This window comes from Anolis carolinensis, chromosome 4, assembly GCF_035594765.1.
Source record: "Anolis carolinensis isolate JA03-04 chromosome 4, rAnoCar3.1.pri, whole genome shotgun sequence".
NCBI classification, from domain to species: Eukaryota; Metazoa; Chordata; class Lepidosauria; order Squamata; family Dactyloidae; genus Anolis; species Anolis carolinensis.
The window spans coordinates 181558127-181574133 of record NC_085844.1 but is presented as its reverse complement, the minus strand read 5'-3'; the positions used below and the strand labels follow the sequence as shown (position 1 = coordinate 181574133).

The 16007-nt window shown below is 39.2% G+C and overlaps 1 protein-coding gene across 2 annotated transcripts in view; it reads right to left on the bottom strand.

Annotated features, from left to right (window-relative positions):
- The window catches only part of LOC100564663 (cytochrome P450 4A6), a 28607-nt gene that overhangs the window by 3627 nt on the left and 8973 nt on the right, over positions 1–16007 (bottom strand). For both annotated transcript variants that reach the window (XM_008116353.2, XM_008116352.2), the window contains 8 exons: positions 13542–13669; positions 11791–11921; positions 11545–11699; positions 9000–9106; positions 6723–6913; positions 5315–5448; positions 3497–3561; positions 39–121 (listed from right to left, as the gene is read on the bottom strand). In XM_008116353.2, coding sequence (XP_008114560.1) covers positions 39–121; positions 3497–3561; positions 5315–5448; positions 6723–6913; positions 9000–9106; positions 11545–11699; positions 11791–11921; positions 13542–13669 — 994 coding nt within the window. The remainder of the gene's footprint in view (positions 1–38; positions 122–3496; positions 3562–5314; positions 5449–6722; positions 6914–8999; positions 9107–11544; positions 11700–11790; positions 11922–13541; positions 13670–16007) is intronic.

Sequence of the window (16007 nt, the reverse complement as noted above, 5' to 3'; positions counted from 1 at the left end):
ATATTTTCAATGGTTTAACAAATACATTGCATACCTACCTTGGTCCAGCAGCAAAAGGCACAAAAGCATGGGAATGTCTATGTGATGACCTCTCTGGTGAGAATCGTGTGGGGTCAAATACCTAGTAGAAAATGTGAAGATCTTTCATTAGCATTTCTGGGTGTTTCACTATTTCCTTGACACATGCTTGCTTCACTGCTTTGGAGCATCTACATAATTCTAGGAACCAAAAAACTTTCAGTGGTGTCTTTTTCAGGCATTTCAAAGGTGGCACCACTAGTCCCATTGAATGCTCTCTATAGTTATCTTCCAATAGTTCAACCCCAGTGTTCAACTTTGAAACTTGGGGCCCTTCTACACTGATATCTTAACTCAGATCCGCAACCTCATCACACCAGAGCATGGATCCACTGTAAATCCGGTTTCTGCCTCTTGCAGAATTCTGGGGTTTGTAGTTTAGTGAGGCCCAGGACCTGCCTAGCTGAGCAGTTTAAAGGCCCCTTCCTAAACGACAAGCTCCAGAATTCTTCAGGCGGCAGAAACTGGATTTAAAGTGGATCCATGCTCTAGTGCAATGAGGTTGCCAATCCAGGATGCCAAATGCAGATTGTGCCTGACTGGTACTCCCTCAGCCTACACAGATGGGGCAGGTAGTCACCTTTAGATGCACCCTCCCCATATTGCAGTGGTTCTCATTCACAACACAGCACCTATTTTCCTCTGATGTTTGCTCTGACAACATGCCCAGAAGGGTGGGAGGATAGTGAGGAGGAAAGCCCTTTCAAGCACTTACAATCACTCTGCCTGACATCACAGCAGGCAGCAGGAAAAAGTAGGTGCCATGTCATGGCTGAGTACCACCATGACATAGAGGTGTGTGTGTGTGCATATGCGTGTGTGTAGGATGGTACAATCCTGGTTGGTAACTGGCCAATTGTCCTCCTCACTGCCCTTAAGTCAGGGGGAAATCTGAGTCTTGAGCAGGATCTGGGCTTTCCTCTCACTTAGGTTACCCTGGACTACTCTAAATGGCACATAGTCACCACAGGGCTGATTCACATCTACACTGACTTAAATAGTCAGTGAAGATGTGTCCATGATTTCATTCATAGAAAACCGTGCTCGAATTTTAAGCCATATTGCTGATTTTGGAGCAGTGATTGTTGTTATTCAGGTCTTGAAAACTCAAATCCTTGGAGTCAACCCATTTGTGCTCTAGTTTTCCTATTTTCCTGCCATTTTCAGCTTTTTATCATCTTTTCATCTTAGTCATATTTTATTACCAATGTATGAGAGCCTTATTTTAATCATTTTAGCTTCTAGTGAGAGTCCTAGATTGATTTATTCTATAACTCATTTTTCTTTTCAACAGTCCATAGTATCCATAAAGCTCTCCAGTACCACATTTCAAATGAGTTGACTTTTTGGTTGACTGTGCAGATTTAACATACATACAGATAGTCCCCAAGTTACGAACAAGATAGGTTCTGTAAGTTTGGTCTTAAGTTAAATTTGTTTGTAATTCAGAGCAGGTACATTTTTGAAGTGTAACTCCAGGCATAGATAGATAGATAGATAGATAGATAGATAGATAGATAGATAGATAGATAGATAGATAGATAGATAGATAGATAGATAGATAGATGATAGATAGACAGACAAATAGACAAATAGACAGACAGACATATATAGAGATATATAAAAGCTTTTTGATAGCATAGGGAAGGGTTAACAACTTTGTGATGTTTATTTTGCTGTCTGTGCCTGTCTATAAAGCAGACCACATTCATTTGAATAGCACTGGGCCTAGGACAGAAGATTTCACCTCACTTTCTGTCCCTGTGATCATTGGATTTTGAAAAAATTGGCTTGTGGAAACAAGGATTTTGGAGAAAACTTCAATTCCTTGACTCACATGTTTGTAATTCGGGGACTGCATGTATAGGAAAAATGGAAATACTGTATCATCACATTGATTAATTTTCGGCAATGTATAATAGATTATAATGAACAAATTCCCAAAAGTTGAAAACCAGCATTATGTAGTGGTCACCAAAGTAAAGCTTTGGAGACTAGGGTTCAAATTCCTGTTTGGCCATGGAAACTTTCTGATTGTCTTCTAGAAATCTCCAAGGCCCCAGATTTCCAATTAAATTTTGGAGGCTCAACAGCACACACCCACATCCATGCAATAGTATTTCTTTCCCCAATCCACCAGATACCTTCAAACCTCTTAACCCTTTCAAGAACTAATCACCATAATTGTGGTTAGAATTTAAATTATATAATTCTTACAGCACTGAAACACCTTTTTTCCTGGACATAACTATCTACTCGCAAGGTCTCTGACAGATTGGATTGAAGATCAATTTTCTATCCTCCGCTCAGTCTTGTTTTGAACTTGTCAAGAGTTTGCTGGGCCACACCTTATTCAGATATTACTGGCAGCAGCAGATCCAGGTCATAAGCATACTGACAACATATTTGCTTCTTAGATATTTATGTGGTTACATATTTCACACTAGGTCAGAATAAATAAATGGATGTGTTTCTGATGTTATTATTTATGCATGAATATCAAGATATTTTTGTATGGCCAGATTTTGTTCTAACAAACTTCAGCCAAGAGATGTCACAGACTGAAAGTGAAATTATATATAACTTCTAATTGTATATCACTGTCCCAATTTAACTGTGTGTGCAGGGTGGTCATTGTTTTTTTAAATGTTGAGACCAAAAAACAAGTAAAGATGGGCACACATAATAGGATAGATAGATAGATAGATAGATAGATAGATAGATAGATAGATAGATAGATAGAGATAGACAGATAATATTTATAGTGAGACCCAGCACAGTGTTTATGAATTATGACTGAGTTCCAGTTTGAATCCCTACTTGGCCGTGGAAATCCACTGCGTGATCTTGGGCAAATCTAATTCTATCAGCCTTAGAGGAAGACAAGTCCAAATCTTTCTGAACAAATATTGCCAAGAAAATTCCATGATAGGTTCATCTTAGGATCTCTATTAGTTGGAAGTGGCTTTGAGGCATACAATAACAGTAAGTGGTCGTTACCTTTTCCTATTATGCAGTCCCCTGAACTCAAACTACTATTCCTCAAAATAGTATGAGGGTAAATGATTCTTAAATTCTCCTGTAATATATGTACCTCTCTTTTTTCTTTAAGAGCATCATGAAAGTCTCTTTGGATCAAGTCCAGTTAGTATCCTGCTTTCCAAGAGAGAGAGAAATGATTCTGGGACCACATAGGCAGGACTGGAAGACAACAATTATGGCTCTCCAGTACCTGGCATATTTACTTTTACCTTAACTGCAACACACTCAGTTTGTGAGGATTGCATAACTACCCCACAATAACAACATTTCTTGGATTTTAATTAAAACATACAAACTAGTTGTGGCCAAAGGGATACTTTCACACTTAGAAATTATTTCTCAGGGCTGCCACCTGCCTTTAACTCATTGCAATTACCTCTGGGTCTTCCCATATGCTTGGATTTCGGTGGATATTATAAATGCTAATTGAGATGACTGCATCTGAAAAAAAAGGAAATTACAGGGTTAATCTCAATAGCAAAGAAATATAATTGCCCAGAACTGTTTCATAGCTTAAGTATAAGTTGAGGAAAGATTACTGAATTTGAGAACCGAGGATTCTGTACTAAAAGCTATCTAAAGCAGCCCACATGTGCATGCCTTATGTCTCTCTGCCTACTCCATAGTGCAAAATAAATATATAAGACCAAGTTGTGCCTTAAGATGCCCCAGTAGCATTATGGGTCATTTTGTGTTGTTTCAAACTTTTTGAAGGAAAAAAATTCTCGTTAAACCCCAATAAACGAATATATATATATATCAGGCATGGGCAAACTTTTGGACAAAAGGGCCTGCATTGTGTTTTAAAATTTGACAGATGGGCTGGGCCAGTGGCAGATGGATGGAGAATGTTCCTGTGAAAAAAACATAAACAAATTCCTATGCACACTGCACATATCTAGTTTGTAGTGCAAAAAAGAAAGAAAAAACAATACAATATTTAAAACTAAGAACAATTTTAACCAACATAAACCTCACAGAATTTCACTGGAATTTCCCCAGGCACCACCCAATCCAACCTCCTTCTGCCAGGCAGGAAAAGCATATCAAGGCACCCCCAACAGATGGGCATCCAGCCTTTTAACAAATGATGATGATGATGATGATGATGATGATGATGATGATGATGATGATGATAAATGCAAAACCCCAGGGCTATCCAGTCCAACCCTCTTCTATCATGCAGGAAAAGAGTCCTGGAAACAAGGAAGGTGCGGAGGAAAAGGGTCTGTATAGCGATGAAAGGAAGCAAGGATGGGAAGGGGAAGAGGAGGGGAAAGGGGAAAGGGGAAGGAAGCCCTTCGCAAATGTGGTTGCCAGCTTCAGTATGTTCCAGCCCTTGATGGTGGCAGTGGCAGCAAGACCCAAGTGCTGCTTCTTGGTGGGAAAGGACCCACTCCCACCGGAAAGGGGACTGCAGCTGACCCTTGGAGGGGAGGGTAGAGGAGGAGGGAAGTGCAGAGCCCCTAATTATGCTTTGCGGAGCCCTAAGGGATCTGCAGAGCACAGTTTGAGAACCGCTGCTATAGAGCAATGCAATTTTATACAATACATTGTTGTAAACCAATTTGACTTCATTTCCAGGAGAGAAGCAGAGGATTAACTAACTAAATATAAATGAATGAATGAATAAATAAACCACTGTCTAATTTATTATCCAGAGTGATTTGCACCCTTTAATGTTGAAAGGAGTTCTGCCTGCCTTCTGTTCCTTTAGCCACATTTGGATTTGACTTATTGAAATCAGTGTGACTCTCTAATATTGGAAAAAGTTTCCATTCCTTCCCTCATTATCCTGTCTTTCTGTGTTTCCTCCCTATCATGTCTCTCTCCTTTTCTACTGGTTGTTGGTTCTTGATGCTTTATGTTGTTACGATGCTTTGTACTGTTTTTTCTTTAATTTATTGCACTGCAATGTATTTTATTGTGCTATATTTTAATTCTGTTTTATTGGGCCTGGTCCCCATGTAAGCTGCCCTGAGTCCCTTCGGGGAGATGGTGGCGGGATAAATTATTATTATTATTATTATTATTATTATTATTATTATTATTATTATATTATTATTATTATTTCTGCAAAAGAGCACAATATTGCACTAGTTACAAAAGAGCACAATGCTAGTTAATAATTTTTCCCACCTTAATCAAGGATAGATCCAGAAGATGTCCACAGAGAATACCAGAATGAACTAACCTTCAGGCAAAATGCGTCCATCACAAAAGGTTATGGGTTTGCTAAGTTGTCGAGACACTACAGGGACGGGAGGGTAAAGGCGGAGGCACTCTTTTATACACATGGTGGTGTAAGGCATCTTTCCGAGGTCATCCCTGAAGAGATCAAATGAAACTATGTTTAAACATTTCCTTTCACAACAGCGTTAGCAGAAAATTTCAGCAGCTTCCTAGCATGTGGTCTACTATCATTTCAAGTTTTATTGTTAGTTTATAAAACCTTGTGACAAACAACTTGGGATCTGATTATGTAACAAGTCATCTTCTCTGTTATAGCTCCCTTTAGATTTTGAGGTCATTCATTCAAATAAGTGTAAAATATAGAATCATAGAATCATAGAATAGTAGAGTTGGAAGAGACCTCATGGGCCATCCAGTCCAACCCCCTGCCAAGAAGCAGGAAATCGCATTCAAAGCACCCCCGGCAGATGTTCAAAGCCCTTGACTCCCAATTTTGGGAGGAAGGCAAGGAACTGATGATGCTGTTGGTGATAATAATGATGCATATGACTCATTTTTTTTCTAACAAAAAACCTTTTGGTTGCAATTTATGCTCAGCACAGGAAAAGTGTATTCTAAAAAGGAACGAGGAACCAAAAGTCCTCTAGAAATTGTTGGACTATGAAATAAGCAGTGATCATGATCAGGTCCATAGCCAGAAAAAATATTGGGGTGGGAGGGAGGCTTGAAACTTTTTTTTAGCAAATCATGAAGAGTAGTTCCATAATGCAAAATAATTTATAAATGTCCATTGATAAACTTCAGTAGACATTCAAGACAGATAAACTTCAGTGGACACTCAGGGATTTGGCTAATCAGTTAAAATTTATGAATAAACCAATTTTTTAAAAAACCTGAAAAATTTCGGGGGGGGGGGGGGTGAATCCCTAACCCCCCCCCCCCTTGGCTACAGCCCTGGTCATGATATTTAGACTTGATCCAAGGCAGAATTCAACAATGCCTGGAGGCCCACAGGAACAAATTACAAAACTAATGAGACATCAGCAGTTATGTGGCATCAGCAGTCCTGCTCTTACCAGGAGGAAGGCAAAGATAAAAGGAAGACCAGAAGGCTCCCAGGATTATAAAGCAGCCCCGTCTTGTTGAAAATGAGTTAGTACAATTAAAGAGAAACTCAGTACTTGCAAATCCATAATTAACTCAAGATTGGCAGTCTGTAATCTATAGTCCATCACTGCTATCACGTGTACAGTGAAAAGGAGAGAAAAAAGGAATGACAATGTGGCTTTTGTGATGGACCTACTAAAGCAAGCTGATTCTAAACCTTGGAATTAATATGCTTATCTTTCAAGTTGTCTACTTTTTAAAAAAAGCAAACTGATTCAGACACATTACGTTAACACTCGCACCACTGAACTGTGTCACGATCCCCCATCATTTCCTTTATCTCCTCCCTGCATCGCTGTTGGTGTTCTGGGTTCTGGGCCATTGCATGTAACATCCAGGCAATCCCACTTGCTGTGGTGTCATGGCCTTCAAACATGAATGTGTCCACCTCAGCACGCAGATCTTCTTTAGATAACTCGACTCCATTTTCTCCCTTGGGAAACAAGGATATTAGCCACTGAAAAGAGTTCAAGTGGGTTAAAGATAAAAAGATTCCCATGGTTACAGGGGAACTATCTTTTTCAAGTTGTGTTTAACTTAGAACATTGGCCATTTATTAATCAAGGCAAACCAAAGTTCAAGTTGCAGATACATGAAATGAAAGAAATCTTTGGTTTGGATTTTCCAATTGGCTTGGCTTCTATAATGAAGTGTGGAGGGATACCATCTTATCCTTCATTTCAGGCACGGAAAAGTCGTGAACCAACACTGTCTTGGGGCTTGTCTACACTGACTAAAAACCTGAATCCAGCACTGGTAGTCTTTATGATGCACAGGGAATTCAGAAAGTATCATTTATTTATTTTTTGCCCTTAACCCAATTTTGCTCCACACTAAGCCAAGTTTGCTCCATGCTGTAGCTGACAGTGACAGAGACAGAGACAGAGACGGGCTGGCATTTGGGCCCCTGACCAGTTGCACTAAATCAGCTTCAGCATGGCTGGGTGGCTTTGCACACTGGTTCTAGTCCGCATTATTTGCCAATGTAGAACCACTCTTAGTAATCTTGAGCATATCAGACTTTCATTCTCAGGAGAAGGTAATGACAAATTTTGCAAAGAAAACTATCTGATAGGTTGACTTTAGCACTGCCATAAGTTAGAAATGACCTGAAGCTATATATCCACAAACATTCACTGGCAGACTGCTAGGAATGTAGTACAGTCTCTGCACAAAACAACTATGTGTGAACTTTGTATAGAATAAGTCCCAAATTGTGATGATTCTCATCCAGTCAAGGATTATTCACATAAGGGATTTTTAACTCTTGAAAAATGTGTTTTTCAACCTGTTGTCGAAGGCTTTCATGGCCTTTCGTGGGTTGTCGAGTGTTTTTCGGGCTGTATGACCATGTTCCAGAAATATTCTCTCCTGACATTTCGCCCACTTCTACCGTATACCATGCAGCTGTGAATAAGTCTACATAGGGACCACCAAACACAGTGCCCAAACACAAGTCAAGGAACATGAAAGACACTGCAGACTAACTCAACCAGAGAAGTCAGCCATAGCAGAGCACTTGATGAACCAACCTGGACATAGTATATCATATGAGAACACAGAAATGCTGGACCATTCCAACAACTATCATGTCAGACTACACAGAGAAGCCATTGAAATCCACAAGCATGTGGACAATTTCAACAGAAAGGAGGAAACCATGATAAGGAACAAAATCTGGCTACCAGTATTAAAAACTCCAAAATAAGGAGCAACACTCTGAAAACAGAATTCCAGACATGAATCAATCAGGGGCAGCTAACGACTCTGAACAAAGGATTCCCCCCAGGCCAGAATGTGAGGCTTTGAAGACTATTTCATGTTAATCAAGGTGATTAATTGCAACATTCACACTTGCCTCCAACAGACAAAAGTTCTTTCCCCCACCCTGGACCTTCCACAGATATATAAACCTTCCTTGCTTAGTTTCTCCATACTTCACAACTTCTGAGGATGCCTGCCATAGATGTGGGCTAAATGTCAGGAGAGAATACTTCTGGAACATGGCCATACAGCCCGGAAAACTCACAACGACCCAGCTTGGAAGGCCATTTAATGCTAATCAAGGAGATTAATTACAACATTCACACTAGCCTCCAAGAGACAAGAGTTCTTTTCCCCAACCTGGACCTTCCACAGATATATAAACCTTCCTTGCTTAATTTCTCCATATACCTTACAACCTCTGAGGATGTCTGCCATAGATGTGGGCAGATCGTCAAGAGAGAATACTTTTGGAACATGGCCATACAGCCCGAAAAACACACGACAACCCTGTTTTTCAACCATTTAAAAACCATTTTCAATATCTTTTTCACCTCTAATTCTACTGCAGAAACAATATCAGGTAATTCAAAATCCCCAAAACCTAGGCAGAAATTGGCAAAACATTTCTTTTTATCAAGCCTCTGTATACACTACAAGAATTATGATGATGTTAGATAATTGGTGTCATTGTTGGTTATATTTCTTTAGATAGCACACAGTGAATGGTGTCTGTTCCATTATGGCTAACATACCTTGGCTGAAAGAAGAATATCCAAAAAATCTAAGTGTCGCTTCTTCTGGATTTTTTTGAGCTCTCCTTCCTCCTTGAATAATATTTTTCTTTCTTCTATGACTTTTTCTGTGACAAATGTTAAGAAATTGTGATTTCAGATGACTAAATGAAAATCCAATTGATTTTTGAAGAGAGGTAGATCTGTTCTAAAGGCTGAGCAACAATTGAAGATACATCATCATTTCATCAATTTTGTTTTGTTTCACTGTAGCCACTTCAGCAACAAGATTTGTATTCAGGCACGTCACAGGCATAGGGCCATGACACTAGTTGGCTTCTCTGGGCATCTGCTGAGCAGGAGGTTACCAATCTTGGGAACTCTCTGATCTTGTTCATGTTGTTCATCAATTTCATTTAATGAGGAAATCATTAGGGGGGACAGGAAGGCAAAGGAGCAGTATCTATCCTCCCCTTTTTTTCTTTCCCAGGACAAATGCCCACTGGGTCAACAGGAAAAAAAAGTGGCAACTACATGGACAGCTGAAAAGAGAAGATGTACAGAGAAAATTTTCTCTAATACTCATGAGTAAGTCTAGAAATTAGACCCAAAAGTCTGTGCCACCTTATTCACGGGTTCTCTTTTTAAAAAGGAAGCATCCACTTTTCCAAGAAGAATGGCAAAATGCAAACACTAACTTCAGGTCCTCTGAAGTCTGGTGCTTCTTTTCCCTCGCCACATATGGCCCTCAATATATCCATGCAACATAACAAAAACCATGATTTTAGCCCCAAATCTGCCCTCATCATATTTATGAAGTCAACGTTTACATGAGCATATTTGGTACTTCCACTTGAAATCACTTGTATCTTCTGAAAATATTTGAGAGAACTGAGGGAATCTTCAGAACAGAATAAAGGACAACATAAGGGATTACAGAGGGAAAGGGAAGATTTGGGAGAAAGAAACCTCCTTCCCTGCTCCTCTAGAGAGGAAACTCTGGTGGAACTCAGTCTGTTCCATGAATGGAAGGATTCATTTTGATTTTACTATCCATGCAATTGCATTACACTTTCAGCCTAAAAAAAAAAGATAAGAAGGAATCTTATAGCAGCTTTGAGAAAGATATTTTTTTCAGTACAAACCAACAATAATAATAATCATATTAATGAAAACTTTATATTCTGCCCTATCTCCCCAAGGGGATTCAGGGCGGATTCCAACAAACAAAAAGGCAAACATTCAACGCCTCAGCATAACAACAGATACAAACATAATAATGGAGGAGCTGAGGAGCCGTATCACCAAGGTGAAAGAAGAAAGCGCAAATGCCAGGCTGTTGTTAAACATCAAGAAAACCAAGATTATGGCAACCATTATTGGTAACTGGCAAATAGAGGGAGAAAACGTGGAGGCAGTGACAGACTTTATATTTCTAGGCGCAAAGATCACTGCAGATGCAGACTGCAGCCAGGAAATCAGAAGATGTTTACTTTTTGGGAGGAGAGCAATGGCCAACCTCGATGAAATAGTGAAGAGCAGAGAAATCACACTGGCAACAAAGATCTGGATAGTTAAAGCAATGGTATTTCCTGTAGTAAGCTATGGATGCGAGAGCTGGACCATAAGGAAGGCTGAGTAAAGGAAGATAGACCCTTTTGAACTCTGGTGCTAGAGGAAAATCTTGAGAGTGCCTTGGACCACAAGAAGATCCAATCAGTCCATCCTCCAGCAAATAATGCCCGGCTGGTCACTGGAGGGCAGGATATTAGAGGCAAAGATGAAGTATTTTGGCCACATCATGAGAAGACAGGAAAGCTTGGAGAAGATCATGATGCTGGGGAAAATGGAAGGAAAAAGGAAGAGAGGCCGACCAAGGGCGAGATGGATGGACGGTATCCTTGAAGTGACTGGCTTGAGCTTGAAGGAACTGGGGTGGCAACTGCCGACAGGGAGCTCTGGTGTGAACTGGTCCATGAGGTCACGAAGAGTCAGAAACGACTGTGCAAATGAAGAAGAAGAAGAAGAAGAAGAAGAAGAAGAAAGAAAACAACTTATGACATGACATCTATAGATTAAATAAAACATAACCTACCAAAATTATATCTAACATGGCAACTCTTTGGTGAATTTCTTCACAAATTTAGGGAAAAAATGATCCTAATCAGAGATATAAAGAATACGTGCAAATTACCATAATGAGAAAGGGATTTTGACATATTGAGACATTTCGTCCAGGAGGAGGAAGAGGAAGAAAAAGAGGAGGAAGGAGGGAGGGAAGGGAAAGGGGAAGGGGAAAGGAAGAAAAAATACTTTGATACTTTTCAAACTTTGGAACTTTTTTAGTGTATTTGGAACAAATACCGTATTTTCTGTGCAAAAATGTTGTTAAAATTACTAAAATGTGAAAACATAACAAAATGCAGAAAACTTCCCAAATTACACCAAGTGGAGGAAAAACTTTTGAAATGCTTTTTTCTTGCATGAGAGAGTGAAGTAAGTAAAGGCTCTTTTTTTTTTACTTCTCCTGTAAATTAGGAATAAGGCAAATGTGAGTTGATATTACCTGTATGTTTGTGAGCAAGTTTGCAAGCTTTCTGGAACTGGCGTCCAGCTGAAGTGAATGGATAAATGAGCTCGCTCCGGTACAAGACGTTACGTACTCTCTCAGCCACCAGATAAGTCAGGTCATAAATAGCTTTGATGTAAATATTCAATTCTCTAAAAGACAAAGTACACCACATTTTCAGGATTAATTATATAAGAATGGACATTGCTACAAGAAGGAAAAAAAAACAATTTGGACATGTACCTGGAAGTCTGACTGCTGCTCTGGGAACTGAAGGCACATTTCATGATGCTGTCTAGAGTCATCAAGCTGACGTGTTCAAACATCTCCAGAGACTTCATGTCATCCTTGACAATGAGCTTCTCCCATTTATCCTAACAAAGAAAATATTTTTTTAAAAAATATAATAATTTTAATCTATACAGTGTCATTCAAATTAAATATCCAAGGGGTGGGAAGCAGAGAAAAGAAAATAAATGAGAAGAAGAAAGTAGAACTGGAACTAAAAGTACAACAAAAACTAAAGTAAAATATAAAAACACTGCACTAAAGTAATGAACATAAGTAATAAAATACTAAACACTAACTCACTAAAATATAAAAGGACTCTGGCCCCAGAAATCAAACTACAGTAGAGTCCCGCTTATCCAACATAAATGGGCCAGCAGAACATTGGATAAGCAAATATGTTGGATAATAAGGAGGGATTAAGGAAAAGCCTATTAGACATCAAATTATGTTATGATTTTACAAATTAAGCACTAAAACATCATGTTATACAACAAATTTGACAGAAAAAGTAGTTCAATACACAGTAATGCTATGTTATAATTACTGTATTTATGAATTTAGCACCAAAATATCACGATGTATTGAAAACATTGACTACAAAAATGCGATGGATAATCCAGAATGTTGGATAAGTGAGACTCTACTGTAATGGAAAAAAATCAGAAAAAAATAGAAAGAAAAAATTATCATTCAACCGTTACAGATCCAAAAAGGCTTAATGGATCTGGACCAAACTTGGCACAAGTATCCTTCATTATCTAACTGAAAAATATTTGAGACGTTCATTGGAGGGAGCTGATAGAGCATTGGCTCTCAATCTGCGGGTACCCAGATGTTTTGGCCTTCAATTCCCAAAAATCTTAAGAGTTGGTAAACTGTTGGGATTTCTGGGAGTTGTAGTCCAAAACACCTGGGGACCCACAGGTTGTGAACCACTATGATAGAGGATAATGGAAGTTAGAGTCTAGCAACATCCGGAGATTCGTGCACAAATCTTTCATGATCCAACTGAAAGTATTTGTGGGGCTTATGATGGAACCTGATAGATGATGATGGGAGAACATGTCTCAAGTTTTTAAACTTTTTCCATTGCTTTTTAACATAATTTAACATAATTCAATTTTATCATTTTTTCACATAACTTGAGTCCAAAAGATTTTGTGTAATTATCACAATAAACCCTAAAATTTACTTTTTTTGCACTCCAGAGATTCTGTCTGCTTGTCTGCTATCTCCCAATGAAGTCCCCAAAGCCAAAATAAATAGAAAATAAAGATTAACGTATTATTAGATGAGGTCAGTCTCAGAGTTAGTTTGTCATATGAACACTTCTGTCAACACAAGGAAGTTTATCAATTGATAATAGTTATAAAAGATAAGATCATGTGAAAATCTCTGCGCAGATGGATAACATTGGTTTTTTGTTAAATATTTCCCATTTGGCTGCTCTGAGTCCCTCCACGAGAGAGAGAGGGCGAGATATAAAAAAAGTTAAAAAAATTAAAATAAAATTGGTCTGTATACAAATGGTAAGTTAAATTCTCACCCATCATCCCTGACCTAGTACTCTCCAAATATACTGAACTACAATTTATATTATTCCCCATTTAATCCTGAAGTAGACCATAATTTTGCCAGTCATCTATCCAGCCTTACTTTTCATTTTCTAAAGGGTAAGCAAGAACAGTTGCAGAACTACTTACCAGCATGCTTTTCACTGAATCTGCCATCAGGGCTATATATGGTTTCAAAATATCATAATGGAACCCTGGAGTTAAGAGGCGTCGGTGCTGAAACCACTTCGGTCCATGTAGGATGAGAAGTCCTTTCCCTATAGGAACAAAAAGCAACATTTTATTCAGAACATAATAGGGCTTAATGATCTACTTCTCACCCCCAAAAAAGTATGAGATTTGGTGAAGGGGAACCATTTCTAATATTATACCACGAGATGTGTGGCCAAGTAACATTAGCATGTGGTCAAGATATAGTAAAAACACACACTAGGAGAGGTTGCAACAGTTTGCTTTTGTTCAGGGCCCTTCCAGACAGGCCCTGTATCCGAGGATGTGATCCCAGGTTTTCTGTTTATCCCAGGCTATCTGGCAGTACAGACTCATACAATCCAATTTAAAGCAGAAAACCTGGGATCAGATCCTGGGATATAGGGCCTGTCTGGAAGGGCCCTCAGTCTACTGAAAAGAGCAATATTCTCTTCCTCCTCTTTCCCTGCTGAATTAATTTGCATTCAATTTGTAGTAGCAGAGGACAAAGTGAGAAAATGTGGGCTTTTAAAAGCATCTGAAAATTAAAACTGTCCCTGTTAAATCAGAATTGATATGAGGTATTTAATATACAGACAGTCCCAGAGTTACAAACAAGATAGGTTCTGTAGATTTGTTCTTAAGTTGATTTTGGATGGAAGTTGGAACAGGTACATTTTTAAAGTGTAACTCCAGCCATAAAGATATAAAATCTTTGAGTAGCATAAGGAAAGGTTCATTTTCCAGTCTGTGGTTCGTTTTCCAGTCTGTGCCCCTGTTCAGAAGATTTCACCTCACATTCCATCCCCGTGATAATTGGGTTTTGATAAATTTGGCTTGTTGCAGAAGATTGGTGAGAAAGTTTCATTGGAGACCCCTTTCCCCATGATAACTCTTCCAGGAGTGAATTTCCCTTCCTAGGGGTAGATTTCTCTCATTTCCTGTTGTCTCACCCCTGTTCTTAACTATGAGTTGTTTGTAAGTGGATGTTTGTAACGTGGGGACTGCCTGTAATTTTATCTGTGAGACAGCTTGCATTCCTTCCTTGGAAGAAAGGTGACATTTAGTTAAATAATCAAATAGGCTCAGTTGTCAAGTATACCATATATTTTATATGCAGAAAGTTCATTTCCGGGAACCTAAAAGGCTGAGAAAAGTCCTGTTGACTTTTGGAAAGCTAGTGGCAGTTAGTGTTAATGATTTTAGACTTGGGCAGATTCTTATGTTCCTAAATATACCTACTTGAGGACTATGAACTGCAGAGAGTCCCTAGTGGGGACAATATGATGTGGGGGGGGGGGGGGCATAGGCTTGGAAGCTTGACAGATGCCAATACTACCGTACCTTCTTTCCAGCACCAGTGCCAGACATGGCTTTTTATTAAAACCTTTGGTGGCCTAATTTTTTCTAAGTATGTGCATGCTTTTAAAATTAAAATATTTTGGCTTGTAAACATGCGTTAACATGTTTGAGTGGTTTAATATGTTATTTTTATGCTCTGGATTATTAGTTAATTTTGAATTATTTACATTTTTTTGTTTTTTAATACTCTTTAGATCTCTTAATAAAAAGGTAGAGAAAGTGAGAAAAGGGGGTAGGGGCAAAGGGATGCAAAGATAAATAGGTAGACCAGAATTTGGCATGGTGCAGAAAATGAGCCACACACAGCCTTCTAGAAGATCCTACATTTGTCAAATCCCTCCGAAATACCAGCACACACTCCAAACACACACTAGGGGCTGCCATTGGTAAGGCATACACCATCTCCTTCAAGCTATTTGTGGGCGAGGAAGCTTTCCTCCTAATCTGGAAGCAACCTCTGATAATTTCCTAATGTAAACTGACTGCACAGTTTTTTCCAGCTTTAAGAAAATAAATAAAAGCTGGGTGGGGAAAAGTAGGGCCTTCCTTGGTCCCGTGGTGAACATATGCAAACTTCTAGATCTCAAGCTGTTTCCCTGAACTGAAATATTCTATGGCGTCCGTTTCCATGTGCTTGGGAAATGGAGCCCCATGGGAGTCCCCTCAGAGGCCATGAAATGACATAAGGGCACTTCCAGTGGGACTCTGTGGTGCTCTGTTTCCCAAGAGCATGGAGAAGGAGGCAGGTGTCAATTGACTCCTGACAGAGAAAGATGGCTAAGTAGGGAGAAGACGGGCAAAGGCATGATAAGCATGTGGGATGGCTGGCCATCCCTGAAGATGGGGAAAGATGGGGAGGAATGGGTTAAGGCTGTTCTCTTTCCCCGTTCCTGCTCCCCTCCATCTGAAGGGGTCCAAAGATTTAAACAGAGGCACTAATGTCTTTATGATTTGCAGACCAATATGAACTAGTCTAGAAGCAAAATGAGAAATCACTGAAGTTCATATTTCATACCATATAAGATCAACTTCTGAAAATTCCCT